General features: G+C 45.3%; 1 protein-coding gene and 1 long non-coding RNA gene across 2 annotated transcripts in view; both read right to left on the reverse strand.

The window, feature by feature from the left end:
• The window catches only part of FAM107A (family with sequence similarity 107 member A), a 35,135-nt gene extending 22,645 nt beyond the window's left edge, over nt 1-12,490 (reverse strand). Inside the window, exon 1 of the mRNA XM_081184389.1 lies at nt 12,156-12,490. Coding sequence (XP_081040515.1) covers nt 12,156-12,234 — 79 coding nt within the window. The 5' untranslated portion in view covers nt 12,235-12,490. The remainder of the gene's footprint in view (nt 1-12,155) is intronic.
• A 6,470-nt stretch (nt 12,491-18,960) lies between these two features.
• The window catches only part of LOC308581723, a 48,347-nt gene continuing 42,384 nt past the window's right edge, over nt 18,961-24,923 (reverse strand). The window contains exons 2-3 of the long non-coding RNA XR_014005215.1: nt 20,335-20,398; nt 18,961-19,079 (exon numbers count right to left, since the gene is read on the reverse strand). This is a non-coding gene — a long non-coding RNA (uncharacterized lncRNA). The remainder of the gene's footprint in view (nt 19,080-20,334; nt 20,399-24,923) is intronic.

A 24,923-nucleotide genomic window follows, 5' to 3' on the forward strand; every position in this document is an offset into this window, starting at 1 on the left:
TTTTACATACTTAAGATATCAATGACCTCCCTTCTCTTTCCATGGTTCATTTTGCATATCTTATATCCCTGCATATTTTATAAAAACTATACCAATTGGTTTTCCATTATTACACAACTTATTTACACTGTTGAATTTATTTTAATGCTGCCAGTGTTTTCAGCTGTACACAATTATTTCCCATATATTTAATAAACGTTTTCCAATCTTCTTTAAACATATGCTCTTCTTGTTCTCTTATTCTATATGTTAAGTCTGCAAGTTGTGCGTATTCTGTCAACTTGAAATTGCCATTCTTCTTTTGTTGGGACCTCGCTCATTTTCCATTTTGGGACTACCGAAACATGGGCCGCAGTTGCATACATAAATAACCTTTTCTGACACCTGGGAATTTAATTCTTGATCTCCTAAATTTTTCATATCCATCAATAGATGTTTTTATCTAAGCTAAAAGCACCACTTCTTTAAATCTTTTTTAATTAGGAGGATAATCAATTCCTCTGATACTTCCAGCTATTAAACCATACTGCCTACAGCTCCAGGGACGCGGACTTATAAAAAATATTGGGGGGGCCCGGGAAAGCTCATGAATAATAAATAAGATCATGAATATGCAAATAAAGTGGCTCCAGCCCTAAATAGGGCAAGCCACGCCCCCCAGCCAGCCGATTGGCTGGCTGGGAGGTGTGGCCAGTTGGGATTCCCCTGTTCTCGCGGGATTTCCGGCAGTGCCTTGGCAGTGGCGGTGGTGCTGCGAAGCAGCGAGGCAGGAGCCCCCGCCCCCGGGGATTCCCTAATCTTGCGGGGGACGGCCGGGGCTCTCCGATTAGGGCGCGCGGCTGGCTGGCTGGCTGGCGAGGGAGCAGGTGGGGAGGAGGCGGGGACGGCGGCGGCGCTCTGCTGGAAGGGCGCCCGAGATTATTGGGGGGGCTGAGCCCCCCCAAAATTTTTTTTGAGGGGGCTCGAGCCCCCTCAGGCCCCATGGAGTCGGCGCCTATGTACAGCTCTGCTAATATCTTTAGAAATGTGTTGCTGACCAGGATTTTGCACTGTGGTACGAAGGTAGCTTCAACACTAACCTTTTCTCTGGAAGTGCTATATTTTGCTTACTCAACTTTTTTTTTACGGAGACTCCAGAACACATCATGGCCGTCAAACTGCATTTCCACTGCTTTAGGAGCATAGGATGCTGTCTTATGTCATACTGGCGATCCCTTTAGCTCAGTACTGTCTACACCAGTCACCCCCAACCTGCGGTTCTCCAGATGTTTTGGCCTACAACTCCCATGATCCATTTGTGGCTTAGGGCCCTCATATCTATGGGACCGCCTCTCCTGGTATGCCCTGCAGAGGACCTTAAGGTCCATGAATAACCATAGTTTAGAGGTCCCGGGCCCTAAGGAAGTCAGACTATCCTCCACCAGGGCCAGGGCCTTTTCAGTGATGGCTCTGACCTGGTGGAATGCTCTGTCCCATGAGACTAGGGCCCTTCAGGATTTAACCTCCTTCCATCGGGCCTGTTAGGCAATGCTATTCCACCTGGCCTTTAATTTGAATTCAGCCTGATCTTTTATTTCCCTTCCCTTCCCTCCCCCTCCCCTTTTATGAAGATCACCCGCTCTGAGACACCACAGCTAATTCTCCCCTGGTCTCCTCGCTGGCCCAAGTAGGACCAATTCAGCCAGCTAGCCCTGTGGATTATCTAATGCTTATTTCCCCTAAATTGATTTTTGAATTTTATTATTATTCATGTTTTAATACTGTATTTTATGCTGCTTTTATATTTAAGTGTTTTAAATTTGTTGTTAGCCGCCCTGAGCCTGGTTTTTGAACCGGGACGGGCGGGGTATAAATAAACATTTATTATTATTATTATTATTATTATTATTATTATTATTATTATTATTAGCTAACAGGACCAGAAGTCAGGGATGATGGGAATTGTAGAGCAAAACATCTGGAGGGCCGAAGGTTGGGGATGCCTGGTCTACACTGACTGGCAGCTTTCTTCCCAGTCCTTCCTGAGGAAGCCGGGTATTGAACCTGGTACCTTCTGCATGCAAAGCAACTGTTCTATCCCCGAGCTAAAGCTCTTCCCACAATGTATGCTTTCCTTCCATGTTTCTCCCACAACAAAATGTAATTGCGACCCAGTCTGTCCAGTATCAAAGCACTGCTGACTGTTTTATTTATTTATGAATTCATAAGAGTACAAAATACAGAACTAGAGAAGAAACAATAGATACATTACGTCAATCCAAAATTCTATTCCATCCTTCCATGGCTCCCTAAAGTTTCCCATTCCTGCTGCATATTCTATCTTTCCTAACTATTTAAACATTCAAATTCTCATTATAAGCTATATCTGCTGAGCTTACTCCAAACCGACTAAAGTTCTAACGTTTTTACAATGGTATTTTAGGTGGTCTACAAACGGCTTCCATTCCTCTTTAAATCTTTCCTCTTCTTGCTAATTCTGCGTATTCCATTTCATCTGCCACTCCTCCTTCGTAGGTACGATCTCCTCTCTCCGTTTTCGTGCATATAGTATTCTCGCTGCTGTAGTGGCATACATAAACAAGTTTGTTTGTTTGTTTACTTGGTACCTCGGACCTCATTATTCCTAACAGGAAGGCCTCTTTGGAAAGGTCTTCTGAAATATTTTTTTCAATTCATTATATATCATTTCCCAATATTATTTACCGGTAAGTACTCTACAGGTCCACCACATGTGACAAAAGGTTCCATCTGTACCTTTACACTTCCAATATTTACCTGATTCTGACATTTTCGCTAATTCATTTGGCAACAGGTACGATCTGTAAATCATTTTCCAATAATTTTTCTTAAGAGACATAGCACGCCGTGAATTTTAATCCTCTTTTCCTACAGATTCCCCCACAAATCTAACTCCATATTGTGGCCCACATCTATAGCCCAATTGATCATTGCCGTTTTCACCATTTCATCCTTTGTCTCTCATGCTGACGTTTTGTACGGCAGACTTTTCTTTAGTTAAAAGCTTGGTTTCTGCTCCTTTAATTGTTTCCTGTTCAACATAACTGGGCGATAAGTGACTAATTGCTCCTTAATTAGTCAGGTTCTGTTCACTGCAGGGAGAAGCTTTAACGGCTGGCTTTCTTTTATTACATTTTGTTTTCTTTCTTTTGTAGCAAAATTATATTGTTTTAGCTACCTAAGAAAAAGGGGAAATGGAAGATGATGTAGTCAAAGCTCTACTGCAGTGGAGGAGCTTATTAATTAAGAGGTACTTAATCATTATTCTTCACAGTCATACTGAACAGGAAGCAACAGAATGGCAAGAAGCTACAAAGAGCAAGCTATTAATTAATTTTTCAGGGGACCTTGGCTGAACAGAGCTGATTTGTGACTGAACAATATTGAAGGGTTTTGGCCACAGCGTAGGGTGTTGCTGGGTAACTCAGCGCTATATGCTGTGTTGCCTGAAGCCACTATTTAAATTAGCGCTAAACTAAAGTAATTGGACAGTGATTTTTTTATGCCTTCAGGAGGGCGAAGCAAAAGTAGCCCTCAAAGGCGAAATTCTAACGTTGGAGGGAGTGAATTACCATATTGGAGAGAGTGGATTTACCACATCAGATGAAGCAACAGACTATTTCACAGTTTTTCTTACTTAAAAAAAAGCTGCAACCAAAATAAGTAGCCAGGGCTGTGGTACTCCTCAATGCCTAGTGCAAACAGTGCTATGATAGAGTATCTTCCTCATTATTTGTAAGAAGAGAAAGAAAGGGAAAAGGACTTCCCCGCTGAGAGGCGATACACCACCACTGGACAAGAATCAAGACCATTTTATTTGATTTAACTTAAATTGGAAGTCGGTCCCCTTAATATCTTGTTGCACAACTTTGTCAATGAACTTCTTGAATGCAGTCCATTAATTTTTAGTTTATTTTCATGTTTCCAGTAGTCCCTGTCCCTCCACTGATATCCTGTATACTAGGGATGGGGAACAGTCATCCCACAGGCTGGTCCTGACCCAAGAATAGGTCCAATTTTGCCTGCAAGGCCATCTCCCCCAAACCACACCCACCTGCCCACCAGCTGACATCACTGGTCAGTTTATGGGTGGGAGGTCAGGGTTTAGTCCTGCATTAGCTGCATACCATGTTCCCAGCAGGAAACAGCCAAGGCAGCAGAATTTCACCCCTACTCATCGGCGTTAAAGCTCTTTGCAAAAGCACTCTTTGAAACAGTTCTGCTTTAAGCAAGTGGGTAGGTGGGTGACAAGAGAGGAGAAAGGAGCCTTATCTCCCCCACCATCAGTACCTGCCTGCTCTCTTAAAGGAGAAGCCTGGGACTGCTTCAAATACCATTTTTGCTAAGGCCTTTTAAGACAACTCCCCATGCTCCTGTTTCAGTCTCTGGAGGCTGAAAAGGGCGTACGGATGCTGTCGTAAAGCCCTTTGCAATAGTGCTTTCTGAAACAGCCGCCCCAGTTCTCCTTTAACAGCAAACTGAAGCTCTCAGGTTACTTTCCAGAGAAAGGGGCATTACTTCAAGTACTGAGACAATATACGTCCCTGAGAAGTGAGACTTCGAATCTTTTCTCCTTGACTAACACAGTTGGTGTTTCCAAGAAGCTGACATTACAGTGGGCCATTAAACAAAAGTAGCATTTTGCCTGCCAAAGTACAGATATTAAATACAAAAGGGTTTCCATGCCAACTTGAACTCTCCCTCCTCCTTTTCAAGGTTTCGGTGACCAAATCTGATATTTTCCGAACTCTGTCAAAAAAGCCTTGTCCAAATAAAATGGATTTTAGAAATAATGCCAGAGAGAGAGAGAGAGAGAGAGAGAGAGAGAGAGAGAGAGAGAGAATGAAGGACAGTGCCTCCCCTCCTCTTGAAAAGCAGGAATACCAAGCACTGTGGATATTTTGAAGCTGTAGAATATCCCTATTTTACAAGTCTGCTGAAGCCCAACTCAGTTACAGTACAATCGGGAATGGCTGACTTACAGCACGATCCTAGCTAACCATGTATACTTAGAAGTAAACCCCATTGAATTCAATGAAGCTTACGCCTAATTGGTTTAATTAGCAGCTCAGTCTCACACTCCATGGTATGGGTAGATCAGGATCTAGTGACTGATCTCTAAAGGATTTGCAGTAGATTAGCAAATTGGATTGTTTAAATATCAACCACCTCGGGCCCTACAACTATCAGGAGAGGCCCTCTTGGTGGTGGTGCCTCAAGTTACGGCCTGGATGGATTTCCTCTGCAACAGGGTCTTCTTGGCAGTGGCTCCAAGTGGTTTTTAAAAACATTCCTGTTTACCCAGGCATCTGACGGCTGATAGACACAGGCCATGGCAACCGTGAAATTTGTAACGGTGGGGGTATGTGATTGTTTCTAAATGTTCATAGATGTTCTAAATATTTTAAATATGTTTTATTTTAACTATGTTTTAATTGCCTTCAGCTCTGAGGTTTGCCAGCCTGGGATCCTTTGATGGAAATTTAATGAATGAATAAAGGCAGAGATGGCCAAAATGAAAAAAAGGGCAGTGTCCCCCCTTTTAAATTAAGATGGTGAGGACTTCATTTTGGTCCGTCACTCAAGCCTTGTCCTCTCTGGCCAATGATTGGCCAACCTGAATTCCAGCTGATGACAGGCTGTCCTGCCCTCCTTTGCGACCAGTTGGGGGAATTCCCAAACAGACTGGCCTAGGATGGAGAGGGCTTTCCCCCCCATGGAGCCAAGGCCCTTACATAACAGGCTGCAACTGGGTAAGAGGCCAGTTTGGTAGTAAAATCAAATTTTGAGTATGTGGTCAGAGGCGGGACCCCAGTCCTTAATTCCACATTTTGTGGTCAGGTAAGTGGGTTACTGTGGGGGGCTGGTGATAAAAACCCATATGATTTTGTGGGCACCAAGTGTATCTGGACTGTTATGACATGTTTTCAAGTCTGCAAACAGGATACACATTCCACTGTGTCAAAAAGCCAAATGCCAAGAGATAGTTTTCATGCGGCTGAGGAGTGGCTGATAATTTATTTCATTTCCATTCCGCAAGCTGACACAAAAGAGGCAAAACTTCACAGCACACAATCCCCCCCATTGTTTCTGAAGGTTCTGCTTTGCAGTTTCCACAGTGCAAGCAAACGTGCTTTGTACAATGGGGCCTACGGCCTAGTAAAACGTGTTTAGGATTGCAGCCTTATTGTATTCGCAGACCAGCAAAGAAGAGAGTCAGATTTCTGAAAGATTAGGGCTAGGGTGGTTTGCCAACTGAAGAGTCGATTAATCCCCTTGCTTTTAAAGTTAGCATAATGCCCAAACCTCATTATGAATGCCTTTTTGAGAATACTGAAGGCGAGAAATGTGAAATAACCTGCAACCTAGGCAACCTCCTGCCCAGCCTCATTGTTAGATTGAACCTGTGTAAAAACCATACTTTTAAGCACATTTAAAGCGCATCTCTACAAGGTATCCTGGGAATTGTAGTTTTTTAAGGGTGTTGGGAATTGTAGCTCTGTGAGGACTAAACTACAGTTCCCAGTGTTCTTTGGGGGAAGCCATGTGCTCTAAAGGTAGGGTACGTATGCTGCCAGAGACATACTTTATATTCTGTGCTTGATTTAGTGCCTCAGTAACACACCTGTCTTAGGCATGTGAACAGAAATGCACCACAGCATTCTTCAAACTGGTGCCCTCCAGATTTCATTGAACTTCAACTCCCATCCAGAGTTGTCTCAAGCATATGCGGCGCTGGGGTGCAAAGATCCGTCCAGCGCCCCAGGTTGCTGTTCACTCGCTGCCTCACTCCCCCCGCTGCATGGCGGCTGTTTCGGCTGCACGCACAGCACCCGGAGCACCGTGTAACGTTGTGGGCACTGCACGACGCACCCTGTTGCGTGCGCCAAGCTGTGGGTTCCTTTACTGGCTTTTCCGCTGTCTGCGCATGCTCCCAGCACCACCCAACGTGGGGTGCCAGCGCAGAATGCAAGTGGCAGTGGAGGAAAGATCTCTGGACGGGATCCGCATGCTCCTATTCATTGGGATTTTTTGCTGCCGGCGGCACTGTTGGCGTGCGGCAGATCCCAGCTGGAGATGTTTCCTCCGCTGCCACTTGCATTCTCACGCTGGCACCCCACGTTGGGTGGCGCTGGGAGAGTGCGTCAACAGCGGAAAAGCCAGCAAAGGAACCCACAGCTTGGCACATGCAACAGGATGCATCATGCAGCGCCCACAATGTTACACGGCACTCCGGGCGCAGCGCTGAAACAGTTAGCCGCCACGCAGCTAGGGCAAGAGCCAACAGCCGAGCCGAGCCGAGCCCACTGGAGCGTCGCAGGCTCTTCTGTTGTGGGCAGCTTGGTGTGAGTTCGGGGGCGAGTCCGGGAAAGAGCCGCCTGCAGCAGAAGAGGCTCTGCTCCACTCGGCTGTCGGCAGCTTTTCCCTGGACTCCAACACTCGGCCCTGGACTCTCAGCCTGGCGCCCCTGAGAGCCCGCGCCTGGGTGCTGTGCACCCCTAGCGCCAATGGTTAAGACGGCCCTGCTCCCATCAGCCCCTGCCAGCATGGCCAACGCTCAGGAATGATGGGAGTTGTAGTCTCTGGATGGCACCATTGGACCTTTTAAAGCAAAGGATGAGGATAAGTAACAGCTTTTCTTTACCTCAGACGGCGAATGCACTGAACAGCGGAACTAACACACACCACAGGCCAAGACATTCTGCCTCAGCCTCCTTTCCTTGAACCTGTTCTTCCCCCACTTCTGCTTATCACCACATTATCTGATTAGGGCTGCCACCTGAAGGTCTTAACATGATCTTAACACACAGAGGAAAAGGGACAATTTCCCCGCATCATTAAAAGTAGTAAAACAAACAAACAAAAACAATAAAAGCCCCATCCCTGGGGTGACATGGCAGATATCCCTTGATCGGCATGGCGAGCCGCTTATACCTGAAGAAGCATCTCCACCCCATCGTTCTGCCCAGATGCTGAGGTCCAGCGCTGAGGGCCTTCTGGCGGTTCCCTCACTATGAGAAGCAAAGCTACAGGGAACCAGGCAGAGGGCCTTCTCGGTAGTGGCGCCCGCCCTGTGGAACGCCCTTCCAGCAGATGTCAAAGAGAAAAATAGCTACCAAACTTTTAGAAGACATCTGAAGGCAGCCCTGTTTAGGGAAGCTTTTAATGTTTAATAGGTTGTTGTATTTTAGTGTTTTGTTGGAAGCTACCCAGAGTGACTAGGGAAACCCAGCCAGATGGGCGGGGGTATAAATAATAATAATAATAATAATAATAATAATAATAATAATAATAATAATAATAATAATAGTAATAATAGTTATTGTTGTTGTTGTTATTATTATTATTATTATTATTATTATTATTATTATTATTATTATCATGGAAATATTTTATACAGACTGTATGGCTCAGTGATACAGCATCTGCCTTGCATGAAAAAGGTTCAGTCCCTGGCATCTCCAGGTGAGGAAGACTGGAGAAATCCTGACTGGAACCCTGGAAAGCTGCCCATTAATAATAATAATAATAATAATAATAATAATAATAATAATAATAATAATAATAATAATAATAATAATAATTTATACTCCACCCATCTGGCTGAGTTTCTCCAGCCACTTTGGGTGGCTCCCAATCGAGTGTTAAAACAATACAGCATTAAATATTAAAAACTTCCCTAAACAGGGCTGCCTTCAGATGTCTTTGAAAGATAGGATAGCTGCTTATTTCCTTCACATCTGAAGGGAGGGAGTTCTACAGGGCGGGCGCCACTACCAAGAAGGCCCTCTCTCTGGTTCCCTGTAACCTCACTTCTCGCAATGAGGGAACCGCCAGAAGGCCCTCGGCACTGGATCTCACTGTCCGGGCTGAATGATGGGGGTGGAGACGCTCCTTCAGGTATGCCCACTGCCAGTCAGCGTGGGCAATATTGAGCTATAAGGCAATGTCCGACGTTGCCCTGTTTCCTTCAAACTAACGTACGGAATTTGGTGGTGACTAGCTTGGATGGCTATAAAGGGGGATAAGACACATGAGTGGTGGTGGAGGAGGAGGATGGGTCTATCAGTGGCTGTCAGTCGCGGCGGCAAAATGGGACCTCCATTTTCAGAGTTAGTATATCACTCAGTGGGAAGCAACGGCCGGCAAGAGCGCTGCTTGAGGGCTTCCCAGCAGTATCTAATTGGCAACCGTGTGGGGAACTGTACGGTGGAATTGATGGGCCTTTTGTATAATCCAGAAACAGGGCCCTTTTTAGTCTCTTAATTAGGCTGCATGCAATGGACGCAACCTTTGCAACCAGACCTCTGGCAGCTGGATGTCCTGTGGTCCTGTTTTGGAAAGGGAGATATAGAAGATTGCAGGGCTGTGCTGGAGAGAGGCAGGGAGCTGGTAGGAGGTTTGGAACACGGGTGGGGAACCGTTGTATTCTGCGAGCAAAAGAATCTGTGAACAAGGAAGGGTTTGCAAATGCTCAAAAGTTACGAAAAATTAGGCATCAGGTGAAAATACTGCTTTATAAGCAGGGCCTTGGCTGATTAAATCATACATGGCCTTTTAAATGTGTTTGTGGGTGGGGGTTGTTGTTATTATGCTATGCATTTTGTATTTATGTTTTTTTTAATGTTGTAAACTGTCCTGTTATCTTTAGAAGAAAGGCGGTATACGGATTTAATAAATAATAATGACGATGATGAACAGTATTGCAACCTGGAGTTTTTGCCCCAATAAATTTTGCAAATTAAGAACACGTGCATAAATTTACTTCTTTTGTTTACTTACCTTGTTGCACAGCCAACATTTTGAGCTTTTTTATTTATTTTGAAAAGCAATGGGATGAATGCATGGGGACTGAGGTAATTTGCCACTATAACCTATGGGGAGAGTTTGTTAAGGATGCTTGGAGTTGTAGCTCTGTGAGGGATAAACTACAGCTCCCATGATCCTTTGGGGGGGGAGATCCATGTGCTTTAAATGTACCTTATACTGTATACTCAGCCTGATAAAGGACTAGGAGAAACAGTTAATGCCTTGTCTCCTAAGGTACATTCCTACTCTAGCTTTGGAGTATTTGCTAATCAAATACAGTGGTACCTCAGGTTACATACGCTTCAGGTAACATACGCTTCAGGTTACGGATGCCACTAACACAGAAATAGTACCTCGGATTAAGAACTTTGCTTCAGGATGAGAACAGAAATCGTGCTCCGAATGTGCGGCGGCAGCGGGAGGCCCCATTAGCTAAAGTGGTGCTTCAGGTTAAGAACAGTTTCAGGTTAAGAACGGACCTCCGGAACGAATTAAGTACTTAACCCGAGGTACCACTATACCATGAACAATATTTCTTTGCAATCATGAGGTCTAGGACCTTGATTCTTTTTCTTTAAAAAATAAATAAAACCAAAGCTCTGATATTCAGAACAGATACTGAATGAGGAACTAGATTCCACGCTTGTGAACTGAACTACACGGACTCCAGGCCAAAGCTTTACATGCTTTTCAGTGTGTACATAAGAGTTCCTACATGCATGGGTACTTCAATTCTAGGGCAGCCCTGTGCAAGTACAGTCACTCCTCTTCCTAATTCCCTGAATAAGGAATTTCTTGTAGGCATGGAGTCGCATGAGTTTGGGGATTAGGTAGGCTGATGCAAACCTTGGTGACCCTTAATTCTTTTCAACCAATTGTCTCTGCAATTAATTGCCTATCCAATCATCTCCAAACTTCTCGCACGATATGCCCATTTAAGCCAACAGTGACTCTGAACTATTCCTTTAATCACAGAGCTTTTGCTTCAGCAGCTTGTGGGAGTTTGGCTTGCGCAGAGATTCCCACACCATGCCTGTTATCTGCCAGCAAAAAAACTGAGCATAACTTTTGACGGGACACCATTTGCTCTCCCGTCACTCACCCGAATGTCAGGCGATGCCCTTTTTTTTCAGGAACAAAAGCTCCCGAAGGAAGGGCCGAGCCCCCTTTGTGCGGTCCGCATGTGAAACATTAAATAATTAACCACATCTAATTTGCCCGTATTCATAATGCAGCAAGGCGTCTGGAAACTGAGGCTGACTTCATCTTGGGTCATCGTCCTTACTCCTTATCAGGTCTCGAGGTAAAGGAAGATTAAACCCTATTGCACACGGACCTGGCTAAACCAGGTTATGCACATGGGAACCAACCCTTAGCTAATATCGGTGCAATCCAACTTCCTATTTAAGTGAGTGCGGAGCTCTATCTTCTCTGGGAAAAGAAAGGTCTAAAAGACAGCAGTCATATAAACACGCCAAGTTACATATTTCTCCTTCCCCTGATGAGTTAACACAGCGAATGATTTTAAATGCCTCTCTGAAATGTCAAGCATGCTACTGTTCACCAAAACCACTCCAGTAGCCAGCAATATTTTTCTAAAAACATAACTGCAACGAAGCAGTGCAGCAATATTGATTCCCCACCTCTAAAGAGTATAAAACGAATCTCTCCAGTCCTGCTGATACGATATACTCAATATGAAGAAATACTATGTAATCTAAATGATCAAAACAACTATTTACTTTTGCTAAGCGGTGACGGGTGTCCGGGAACTATACAAAAACTACCGATTTGCATCACTGCGTCATCATTAATTAGATAATTAACTAGACACCTCGCAGAAACAGGGGTCACTCCCTCAGCCCCAGCTGACAGCGCAGAGCAAATCGTCACAGAAAGTTCAGCAAGGGTTTATTTGCTGGCAGTCTTCCAGAAAGAAAGAAAGAAAGAAAGAAAGAAAGAAAGAAAGAAAGAAAGAAAATATATTTCTAAATGCAATTAGGCTGATAAGTTTTCAAGTTGTGTAAAGCTACAACTATGCACAGCGAAATCTTCTGCAGCTGAGAAAGATTTAAAAGAATCTGCCACCAAAATCGGACATCTCAGGATAGCGAAATTCAGAGGTCGACGAGAAACAAAAGGGGAACCCATTCGTATACAAGAGGGGTTCTGCAATCCAAGAGAGAAATTCCTAGGCAGTGTGAGATCTACAATCCCTGTTGTCAAAGAAAATAGGTGTGGGTGTGTGCCTGCTCTGCTACAAACCCAGTGTCATATAGATATCTTGCACTGTGCTGCTCAGAAAGCACCCTCATGTTTGCACTTACCTGATTTGACTAGCATTGCTCTGTAAAGTCCCGTCGCCCCAGGTGGGATCCTCACCTGGTCTTCCATCCTCTGGCTCATTTAGGCTTTCAGATCTCTCTCTCTCTCTCTCTCTCTCTCTCTCTCTCTCTCTCTCTCTCTCTCTCTCCCTCAGCTCATTGGCACTGCCTTAAGCCTCTCCCTCTTTCCCGCACCTCGGCATGTTTCTAAGCGTGCATGACTTTTTGGCAGTATACTGCTAAGCTCTTTCACTTCTGCAAAGACCTTTTCAGAGGCAACGAGAATAAGCGGTCACGTGACCCTGTGAGCGGCTGTATAGTTGCGGCCCTCCCCTGCTGACAAGCACATTCTGCTCTAACAAAAACCATTTCCCTCAGATCCTGTAATATATTACATTACTTACTGTGCAAAAAAAGAGAAAGCACATCAGCCCACACCTCTTAAGAAGGGGGCCACTATAGACTCCCTTTTGCACTATGTTTGTTGTCCGTGCTGTGAACTTTGTCAGTGCCTTCAATGCTAAAATAGAATGTTTTGTGTTTATTATTTCAGGAAATACACACACACACACACACACACACACACACACACATATTGGGAGGTGGAAAGTAAATTAGCAAGTGGGCAGCGTGGTGCAAAACAATGAGTTATAGAAGCCGGCTTTCAAGGAGCTGAGGAGTTGCTAGAATGGCAATTTAGACAGGAACATTTGCAGCTTTCCTCCTACGCCTGGAATAGCAGGTGCCAGTGTCAGAATTAGCACCCAGGTCACAGCAGCCAGAGACTGCTTTGTTCTACAGGTGCACTCTGAAGACTGTTCCTCAGGATAGAGAGAGAGATCGAGAGAGAGAGATCAAGTTGTTGGGCAAAGCCATAGGAGCACATGAAGTTTACCTCATCCTGACTCAGGCTGTTGGCCCATCTAAGCTCACTATTGTCTACACTGAGTGACAGTGGCTCTGTAGGGCTGCAAATAGCAGGAGCCAATCTGGAGATGCTGGTGTATAAATAAATAAGGGGCATTCTGCACACAAAACAGGTGCTTTGGCATTGAACCGCAGTCGTTTCCAGTGTTTCTCAAACCCCAACTGTGGTTGGACTACCACTCCCATCATTCCTAGCTAGCAGGTCCAGCGGTCAGGGATGATGGGAGTTGTAGTTCTACAACTGCTGGAGACCCAACACTGGAAGCTGATGGTTCCCTCCAGTCCTCAGTCAAAATAAGCTAAGTGGTGATGAGTCCCTGTTTCTGGGTCACAGCCCGCTCACCACTGAGGAGGAGTGCTGCTAGGTGCTTAAAGGAGTTTGGGTATACACAGGACCTTAACACAATGTGACACGTGATAATTTATATTTATATGTGCAAATATATAAATGGGGGAGGGACAAACTCTGGCTGCCAAGGCTTACTGGGAATTATTATGTGCTGACATAATTTTCCAGGTCCGGTGTCCTGGATTGGGCCCTCCGCCCTACCTGCAATCCTTTGGCAAATACTGCTGCCTCATGTGCCCGTTAAAGGTAAAACAAGTGCCTCTGGGCATATTAAGAGGGCATTGTGTAGCATGTCTGGTCCCCCGTAAGCAAAATCCGTTATTTTTTTTTTTTAAACTTTTCTGGTTATTCTTTTCTGCAAGCTGCTCTGGGTACTTTATAGGAGAAGGGCAGGGTATAAATGCTAATTAACGACCAAGAACAACAACAACAGGTGAGGAAAGTGGTGGGCTGATGCTAGGTCCCAATCGCTGAGGTAATTGGGCAGGGTAGGACCTTTCCTTAGGGTTGCCATAAATCCAGGTTTTCCCAGACATGGCTTCTTTTGGGGGCCCAGCATGCCCCTCTGGGTGGATTTTTGTATTTTACATTAAATAACTTTTTTTTTATTTTGGGGGCAGCGCTAGGTCTGGTGATGACTCCTCTGGCCTCCAGGCCTTGCACGGGCCTCCAGCCTCCCATCGTCTGGAGACACAGTGTCTCATGAGCACGAGGGCAAAGACAGTAAAGGGAAGAGAGGGGAAGGAAGGAGGGTGCAAGCAGGCGGACGAGGAAGGGGTCAGCGGCAGGGAGGGGGCAAGCGACGGAGATGCAGGATGGTGGGGGGGGCGTGCCCTAGATGTGTCCAGGTTTTTGCGCTTTGGAATATGGCAACCCCGCTTTTCTGCCTTAGCTCCTGTTGGGTCACATGTTGTACAGGGTACAAATTCCAGGTTCTTCCCAAACATTCACCGTTTAGTAGCAATAGTAAGCCATGTAACTTACAACTAGGGATGGATTAATCAATCAATCGATTTTGGTTTCTCTCAGTTTCCTATTTTTCCACATCCGTCTGCATTCTGTTTCTTCCTTACAGTCCACGTGAAAATTCATCAGCATCTTGTGTACACATTTTTTTAGTGGTGTCTTTAGGATTCATGGTTTATTTATTTATATATGGTTTATATGCAACCTGAGCCTACAAAGGAGGGGCTTGCGGCATTAACACCCCAAGAAGGCTTTGTTTCTCCCATAGTCATATACGCCAGTTTGTGAGGTCACACACGTGCAATGGGTCTCCCCAATGTTGGGCGCAACCTTGTGCCTCTGGGTGCTAGCAATGACTTACATAGCCCTCTGTATCTTCCTGTGTTGCTTCTTAGCTTGAACAGTAGCTTAGCATCATGGTCTGGACCAATGACTACCCTCCACTTAACCTGAAAAGAAGTGTGTTAACAGCTGCTGCAAAGGTGTTGCATTGCAGAGTGGAAGTGAGATGAGCTGAATAAGGATCTTTTTATCGTGTTCTCTGTTAATTTACACCTACGAGTGAAGATGACGCTTTGCAATACCTCACATGCCATGTGAATGGCTAAGGGACATTTAAAGAATCCTTCATTCCCCCTTCACTGACAAAAACATTTGGAAGCTGCAACTGGCGCAAAGTTTAGTTGCCATCGTTCTTATGAGAGTGAAGCAGTCGTTCCCCAGCTGGTGGCCTCCAGATATTGCTGGACTACAGTGTCCATCATCCATTACATCATCATCATCATCATTATTATTATTATTATTATTATTATTATTATTATACCCTGCCCATCTGGCTGGGTTTCCCCAGCCACTCTGAGTGGCTCCCAACCGAATATTAAAAACACAATACAGCATTAAACATTAAAAACTAGGGCTGCCTTCAGATGTTTTTTAAAAGTAAGATAGTTGCTTATTGCCGTGACATCTGATGGGAGGGCATTCCACAGGGCGGGTGCCACTACCAGGAAGGCCCTCTGCATGGTTCCCTGTAACCTTACTTCTCGCAGCGAGGGAACCACCAGAAGGCCCTCGGTGCTGGACCTCAGTGCCCAGGCTGAACAATGGGGGTGGAGACACTCATTCAGGTATACTGGGCTGAGGCCATTTAGGGCTTTAAAGGTCAGCACCAACACTTGGAATTGTGCTCGGAAACGTACTGGGAGGCAATGTAGGTCTTTCAGGACCGGTGTTATATGGTCTCAGCGGCTGCTGCCAGTCACCAGTTGCAGTTTCCGAGTCACCTTCAAAGGTAGCTCCATGTAGAACTAGAGAACAAACCACTCTGGCGAGTCAGTCTGTTGGTCATGTTGGCTGGGGCTGATAGGAGTTGTAGTCCAAAAATTTGGGAGGGTCTTTTCCAGGGTCTTCTCTTCTCATGAGGTGGCCAAAGTATTGGAGCCTCAGCTTCAGGATCTGTCCTTTCAGGGAGCACTCAGGGCTGATTTCCTTCAGAATGGATAGGTTTGATCTTCTTGCAGTCCATGGGACTCTCAAGTGTCTCCTCCAGCACCATAATTCAAAAGCATCAATTCTTCAGCGATCAGCCTTCTTTATGGTCCAGCTCTCACTTCCATACATCACTACTGGGAAAACCATAGCTTTAACTATACGGACCTTTGTTGACAAGGTGATGTCTCTGCTTTTTAAGATGCTGTCTAGGTTTGTCATTGCTAGTCCCAAAGCCTAGTTAGTGCTTTCCCAGCTTTGAAAAGGAGATGTGAGGGCTCTAGGGCCCCACCAGAGCCTTATGCCTCCTTCCCAAAGCTAGATGCCATGCTTAGATGGCTTTGGGAAGGCAGTTCCAGGGCTGGGGGCAGCATGTCATATTTTGCCCTCGCTCCCACCCACTGTACAAGGCAGTCTTCAGCCTGTGGGTTCTGTGTTAAAGTATTTTTGTGGCCCACTTGGTATGAAAAGTTGGGCTTCCCTGTTCTAGAAAACACTGAACGCCATTTGTATTTCAAGAGGGTAGTTTTGTTTTTCTGAAAAAAGATAAAATGTGGATTTCTTACTGTGGCTTTATTGTTGTTGACATTACTTTTATGTTTGTGTGCAAGCCTCACTGATCATTCCAAGAAAAGCAGAACTTGAAATGTCTTAAAATAAACAGAAGCATTTGTTGGCAGAGTGAGGTCATGATACTACAAGGTTCAAGAAACTCCCCAATGGACTTCCAGCACCAAAGCTCAACATTTAATGTTCCACAGCAAAGTCAGTAGTTGCCTATGAAGAGATGATGCCGTCTTTTCCGAGTTACCAATTTTCCATTGCCTGTTTTGACATGCAGCAGCTCCAGGGTTTCAGGCAGTTCACAGCACCTGAGACCTGAGAACTTTTCCAGGGAACCTGGAACCTTCTGCATGCAGCCAGCCTTTTCTTTTCTTTTTTTTAATAATATTTATTGCTTTTAAAAGTTACAAAAAAGTAGAAGAAAGAGAGAAAAGACAAAAAAGAAAGAAGAAAAAAAGACAAGAAAAAACAAAAACAAAAACAATACAATATATAAACAATACAAACCCACCCTAAACCCATTAAACTAAACAAAGCAAGACAAAAACAATTTAAAAACATCCCTCCTTTTCCATACTCTGTCCTTGTTTCCTTGACTTCCTCACACCTCCCTTCTTGTATCCCACTTCTAGTACGTGTTTCAGCAAATCCTTTCCATCTTTCTCTATTTTCTGTCATATTATAAATAACATATTCTTTAACCTTATTTCCCATTAAAGGTAAATTACTTATATACACCCAACTTCTTATAGCATTTCTGCTAAATCCATAAAATATCATTCCACCATTTTCTAACAGTCATTACTTTAACAAAATTTCTAAATAAACACTTTAAATTTTCCAATAATCTTCCACTATCTCCTCTCCCTGGCTTCGGATTCTGCCAGTCCTTTCCGTCAGTTCCATATAATCCATCAACCTGGTGTTTTTATATCCGAGGTGCTTAAATCTCTTCCAAGTCCCTTCTGCAGGTCTTCTTCATATTCTTTGATGCTCAGGAGCAAATCTTGGGAAAACTCCAGCCTAGCAATACTTTTGTTCCTTCTGGACAGTTCAGCCAAATTTCCAAAGTTAAAAATAAAGTCCATAGAGTGTTTCAGAACGTATTTAAGGATTCCTCCAATTCTAGCGACCCCCAAAACTTCAAGCTCCTCCAAACCCAGGTCCATGTCCCCAAAGTCAGTCAATCCCTGGATAGAGGGTTCTTTCCAACTTTCCTTCTTCAATCCAAGCTGGGATCCTAGCCTCAAAATTTGACTTTTGCTAGATTCAGTCATGAAAGACCTCAATTTATAATCCTCAATTTGCTTCTGAGAAATTAAGGATCCCGCTTGTACTATTTTTGGTTTCACATCATCAGCTTTCTCCTTTTTCTCCACCATTTTCACATCATCAGCTTTCTCCTTTTCCTCCACCATTTGTCCAACCAAGATATGTTCCTGTACCGAATCCTGAATTGTTTCTGTATTGGCACTCACTTTTTGACTCAAATTAATCACATTCTGTTCCAAGTTGTCAATTTTGGAGATCGTGTCATCTGTCTTTTTATGGAGCTGTTCCAGCGAGTAGTTTATCTTGTATAATACAGTCACAATAGCTTCTCCTATCAACATTTTGAATGGTCCAAGGTCAGACTCTAGTTTTCAGAATCTTATCTTGCAGCTGGAGATCTCCCTGTTGCACTCCTGTAACAGTTTCACATGCTCCCTCTAGAGGGAAACAGTCTCCGTTTGTATCAATTCTTTCAAGCACGACTCAAGCAAATAACAATAGTTTCAATTTTCAGTTACTTTTTCCTCCATTTTTAAACACAGAAGAGGACAATGGAAGCAGTGCCTTTCTTATTTTAGCTAGCTGTCAAATCTATTCTGTCAATAAACATTCCCTGAACGTCATCTGGCAGCCCTTTTCCAGGTTCAGAGCAGTGGCAATTTGATTTTCTTCTCTTCTGCAGGCACACTAGATCCAAAACTTCCCCCCTCTTCTCCTGCTTCCAAGAGGGGTTATATTTTTTGTCCAGTGGGAATCTAATCCTTTATCAAAAGCTTTCAAAGACTTTAGCTTGTAACGTCTTTGCTTCAATCTATTTACAAAAACGGGAGGCGGACTTCCTGTTTAGAACCTTCCCGCTTTGGCGCCAAATTAAAGTGTTTCAAGATCCAATTCTCCGTTCTACTCACGGGTAGTCGTTTAAAATCCAATTGTCCACAGGAAAAAGTCAGTGCTCTCCGGCAACAGCAATGCGGCTTCACTCCGTGAAAGAAGCGGTCGATTCAAAGCACCGCGCCGCTCACCCCACGTTGCTCCGGATCCCCAAAACAGGGTTTGCCCGCGAGTAGGGGAGGCGCAAAGGGTGCCAGCCGAATCCCAGGTTCACAGGCTTCTCCCGCCTGTGATTTCTATGGGTCTCCGCCTTCACCGTGGCGGTCAGTCCCTGCTTTTCACGGAGCAAGTTCCTCCCGATTGGAGGAGCTCCGCCATTGCCGGAGGCACCAACCCGGAAGTCCGCAGCCAGCCTTTTCAGCTAGAAAGCGAGTTTATTCTCGCGCTAATCGGCGGTGAGGCACTTCTGTATCGATCAGCTTGTTGCATCATTGGGGATTAAACCACTGCCGGCGTTTCTGTGTTTGCCTCTATGTTGAAAGAAACAGAAAATGTTGCCTATCTTACATCATGGAGGACTTTGACTTTGACTGCTCTGCTGCGGTTGCTTGCACTCTGCTCTGAAGTCGAACGCCAGAAGATTCAGTGCAGATAAAAGACAGCACATCTTCATGCACAGCACCTAGTTAAACTATGGAACTTGCTTCCACAGGAGGCAGTGATAGCCACCAACCTAAGTACCCCTGACCATTAGATCCAGTTGCAGACAACTCTGGGGTTGCGGCACTCATCTTGCTTTATTGGCCGAGGGAGCTTCTGGGTCATGTGGCCAGCATGACTAAGCCGCTTCTGGCGAACCAGAGCAGCTCACGGAAACGCCGTTTACCTTCCCACTATGTATGGATCGCTGGTATAAGAAAGGAAGGGCAAATGGGTGGGTCTCCCTCCCTCGCCTGGCTGGTAGTGAGAAAGATAAAAGGCAGTGTGAGAGAGAGAGCTGAACTGGAAGCAGGCTGCAGGCAGAAGCATGAGAAGGGAGACATGCTTGATTGTTGCTTGAATCCAAGATTGTGGCTATGGGAGAAGCAGGGCCTTCTTGGGGTGTTAATGGTGTTAGCCCCTCCACTGTAGGCTCAGGTTCTGTTATGTACTAACCTTGGATCCTAGAACAATAGGCAAGTAAGGCAAGTAAGATCCTAGAATGCAACAAGCTTAAGTTAACCAGCCTATTAGGCTGGTAGGATCGTAGAATGCAACATCCGATTGGCCTGCACGAAAAGACCAATCAGGCTCCAGGAGGGAAGCAGAATCAGCCAATCGGACGGGACTCATTGTGTAAATAATGTATATAAAAGCCTGAGGTTTGGGGGGCAAATCAATCACTGTTTTACAAGCTGCAATAAAGAGCATGAAATCACTACAGGACTCCGAGTATATTTCAGGTTTCATATAGGTATAAATAAACCAGATATTCCAAAGACACCACAGTCTCTGCTGTCCCTCATTCCAAGGAGATCGATCCCTGGGTACATGCCTGGAACCTCCGGAATCTCACACCATTTGGAGATTGAGTTCACCATTATGTTCTCAAATCTTGGCGAGGCCACTCCTAGTCAGGGTTGACAATGCTCAGCTAGATGGAACAATGGTCTGGCTCAGTATAACACTACATCCAAAGTTCTGAAGGGGGCAGGACACTTATGTGAAGAAAAAGTCTCAGAAATTTTGGCCCAGCTACAGAAGCAGTCCCCATTACCTGGGCTCGTAGTTATCTCAAACACTCACCTGAGCCATTGATAACATGATTCCCGTTTTCCTTGTGACACTTGGGCTGGAGGGAGTATTCTTTCTAGGAAAAAGGGAAATAATTTTATTGTTTAGTTTACATTTATTTAAACCTTTGAATTGTAGCCTCCTCCTTGCATTGTTATGGTAAGAGCTTGATCCAAATGTTACAGGATGTTCTTGCTAGATCTAAGAATTTTGGGGGGATGTAATGGGGAGGTGGGGAAAGGAAAGCTACCTAAAAGACCGTATCCCCTCAAATGAGTATGCCTTGGTAGGCACACTTGGTAGGGACAAGGAACAGGGCCTTCTCGGTGGCTGCTCCCAGATTTGTAACTCCCTCCCTAGAGATGCTAGACTGGCTCCCTCCTTGTTGCCCTTGCACCAGCAGCTAAAGTTGTTCTTATTCCATCAGGCTTTTGAGAACTATCTGCTTTTAATGAAAGGACTGGTGCCATGCTGTTTTGTATGGTTTTAATAGATTATATATATATATATATATATAGAGAGAGAGAGAGAGAGAGAGAGAGAGAGAGTGTTTTAATTCTATCAATGTTTAATTGTTTTTTTAATGATTGCTTTTTGTGTTTTATTATTCTAAATCAGGCTCTAACATCAGCAGGGCCATGTAGGGCTTTACAGGGCTTTCATTCAAGTAAATCAAAAGTTGAAACCCTAATTCAGGAGTAGTAAGTATAGTGAACTCCAGCTGTTGGACTTCTACTCTCAACAGCCCCAGCTAGCATTACTGATGCTGGCAGAGGCTGATGGGAACTGTGGTTCAACAACATCTGGAGATCACAACACTGATTACCCCTGCCCTAAGGTATACAAATGATGTATCTGCTCTGCTAAGTGTGAATTCCGAGTTGTGAATAGAAGTTATGCACCTGAGTTAAAGTGCACTAGTAAATATGTTGACTCAGAGGTTGCACTCTGGTCGGTGCGGTTTAGTCTCCTATGGGTGAGTTGAGAATCACAGCTTCATAGTGCAATCCTATGCATGTTTGCTCAGAAGTATATCTTGCAGTGTTCAACGGGGCTTGCTGCCTAGCAAGTTTGTTTAGGATTGCAGCTTTTATTTTTGCAAAAATTCCCTGGCATAGAACCAAAATATTAGGGAGAAGCTTGCAGCTGGTTTGCAGTCATGTATACCAACAACAAACTCATTTCCCATGTGCCTTTCATTTTTTTTTTTACTTAAAAGCTTTCATATACCTCTTAATATTTTTTTTAAAAAAACCAAACAGCTAAGCAGTGCACAGTTTAAAACAAACAATTTAACAGGGAAACAAGAAACAAAACTGAAAACCAGTAAAACAGCGATATAGATACACATTTGAAACATATAAAAGTCAGAGGAATCAAACACGTACAGAAACATCTAACCTTATGGGGCAGGGAAAGCCTGGGCCCAATTAGATGGCCAAAACTGCCACCATCCACACACAAGGAAAGTATTTGGGAAGTAGCGAAGTCTTGGGAGGAAAGAAAACCCCAGGGGGGAACCCTCCCAACAGCCCAATGGGGAATCAGCATGTCCGGAAGTCACAGAACATGTGTGTGTCTCTGTGGAGGAAGAGGAACAGAAAACAGCGATGGCAGAATAGCGGAATAGAATGGAGTGATCTGAAAAAAGGGACTGGCTGGCTGAGAAGAAACAAACAGGCATACTCCATGCTGCAGTATTTTGTTGTAGGCCCAACTTCTTGTACTAAGAAGTCTTTGCTTAACCCAAAAGTAGTTTACTATCAAATGGAGGGCTTTCTATTTATAATGTGTGTGGTGATGTGTGTCCCCCCCCCCTGTAAATGTGATTATTGGGGTGTGGAGCTGGCGTGAACAATATCTGTATCTCACCAGATGTGTTGGTCACCCACAGCCCCTGTCAGTAACATGAGAAAGAGGAAGCTTTAATTCTCATCCTTCCATACACTGGATTAATTCTACTTATTTACACGGGATAACCACTTCAAAGCGAGGAATGTTACCTTGACCTGTTTAACCTTGAGCAGAGAGTTTAACAGGGGTGGGTTTCCACATCAAAAACCAGTTTTCCCCCCCCAGAAGTTGTGCGAGCTAAGACCCCAATTTGGCACCTAAATTAGGAAAATAATCCCAACCTATGCTCTTAAAGGCTTCTGCACAAAAAGCCTTTGTGTTTCTCCAGGGCTCCCTGAAGGTTACTGTGTGTCAGCGCTGCTGGTTGCTAGGTGATGTTTATCTGGTGCTGCTCCTTCGGACAATGCTTTTCATAGTCAGAGGACTTCTCCTTCCTGCGATAGTACTTGAGACTGGGATTCTTGCACTTGATATCTTGAGACGCTGTAACATGAATACTGCTTGGTCCCAAGATGGCAGCAGCAGCAACCTTGGCCAAACTCCCCTCCACCCTTTCTCCTTGCTGATTTGCCAGGCATGGAACGTTCCATAAAAGTTTCTTTTCAAATCGGAGGAATTATGCGCGCTAACGTCACAGGCGCAGAGTGCTCTTCTTATCTGGTGATACGAAGGGAACTCATAGGTAACTTCCGCGTGAGGGAACACACACCGGAAAGGCAGTGTGGTGCATTGGTTAAGAGCAGGGGTAGGCAACCTAAGGCCTGTGGGCTGGATGCGGCCCAATCACCTCCTCAATCTGGCCCACGGATGGTCCGGGAATCAGCATGTTTTTACATGAGTAGAATGTGTCCTTTTATTTAAAATGCATCTCTGGGTTATTTGTGGGGCCTGCCTGGTTTTTCCATGAGTAGAATGTGTGCTTTTATTTAAAATGCATCTCTGGGTTATTTGTGGGGCCTGCCTGGTTTTTCCATGAGTAGAATGTGTGCTTTTATTTAAAATGCATCTCTGGGTTATTTGTGGGGCCTGCCTGGTGTTTTTACACGAGTAGAATGTGTGCTTTTATTTAAAATGCATCTCTGGGTTATTTGTGGGGCCTGCCTGGTGTTTTTACATGAGTAGAATGTGTGCTTTTATTTAAAATGCATCTCTGGGTTATTTGTGGGGCCTGCCTGGTGTTTTTACATGAGTAGAATGTGTGCTTTTATTTAAAATGCATCTCTGGGTTATTTGTAGGGCATAGGAATTCGTTCAATTCCCCCCCCCCCCAATATAGTCCAGTCCACCACATGGCCTGAGGGATGGTGGACCGGCCCATGGCTGAAAAAGGTTGCTGACCCCTGGTTAAGAGTGTCAGACTGAGACCTGGGACCTGGGTTCAAATCCCCACTCAGGGACCTTGTGCCAATCACTCTCTCTTAGCCAAACCTACCTCACGCAGGGTTGTTGTGAGGACAAAATGGGAGGAGAGAACCATTTACACTACCCTGAGCTCCTTGGAGGACAAATGTGGTGTTATAAATGTGATAAGCAAATGGGTAGGCCTGGTCCTCGACAGTTGCGGAGCTCTGGAAGACAGTTCCTAGCTTGTTTCAACACTCGACCGCCTCCTTTCTCCCTCTTTATTCCCCCCCCTTACTTTCTCACTGCTCCTTCAAGCCGGAGGCCTCTCCTTCCGAGGCTGGATTAAGTACGGCTGGAACTAACTGCACGGCCTGGGAATAAACCCCTTGCCCACCGGAAACACCTGTAAAAGGAACTAGAAAGCAGAGGTTGGCATTTGGATGATGCTCACTTATGCACTGCCATAAAATAACTCTTTTTTCTGATGCTTCGCTAAAAACTGAGAGCCCCAATTTGCATAAATCCTGTGTGTGCTAGTATAGAAGTAAATGTAGAAATTATTACTATACAGTAATTCAAATCGAAATACAATGCATCTCACCATAGTGGGGAAGACTATAAGTACCGTATTTTTCACCCTATAGGACGCACTTTTTCCCCTCCAAAAATGAAGGGGAAATGTGTGTGCGTCCTATGGGGCGAATGCAGGCTTTCGCTGAAGCCTGGAGAGCGAGAGGGGTCGGTGCGCACCGACCCCTCTCGCTCTCCAGGCTTCAGGAAGCTCTGTGCAACCCTCGGGAGACCGGCTCCGAGGGTTGTGCAGAGCTGCCTGCAGTCCCCGGCTCAGTGCAGCTCTGTGCGGCCACCGGGAGCCGGGCGCGAAGTCCCGCCCCGCTCCGGATGGCCGCGCAGAGCTGCCTGCCGTCCCGGGATCAGCGCAGCTCTGCGCGGCCACCGGGAGCCAGGCGCGAAGTCCCGCCCCGCTCCGGATGGCCGCGCAGAGCTGCCTGCAGTCCCGGGATCAGCGCAGCTCTGCGCGGCCACCGGGAGCCGGGCACGAAGTCCCACCCCGCTCCGGATGGCCGTGCAGAGCTGCCTGCAGTCCCGGGATCAGCGCACTTCTCCCCATAGCCAGTCCCACAAGCTCGGGGGACAGCGGGGAGGCAGAGCGCGCCTTCCCGCTGTTCCCCGACCTGGTTCTCCCAGCCCCACACCTGGGGGGGAAATAATTTTTTCCCCTTTATTTCCCCCCAAAAAAACTAGGTGCGTCCTATGGGCCGAAGCGTCCTATGGGGCGCAAAATACGGTAGGTGACTGCACTGTCCGCTGTCCAGGTGCTAAGTGATGATTGGTTGCTTCAGCATCTCTGTCTTCCTTCTTATGGTCCTTTGATTGATATTTGG

Source organism: Podarcis bocagei (assembly GCF_964188305.1).
Source record: "Podarcis bocagei genome assembly, chromosome: 2".
NCBI lineage: Eukaryota > Metazoa > Chordata > Lepidosauria > Squamata > Lacertidae > Podarcis > Podarcis bocagei.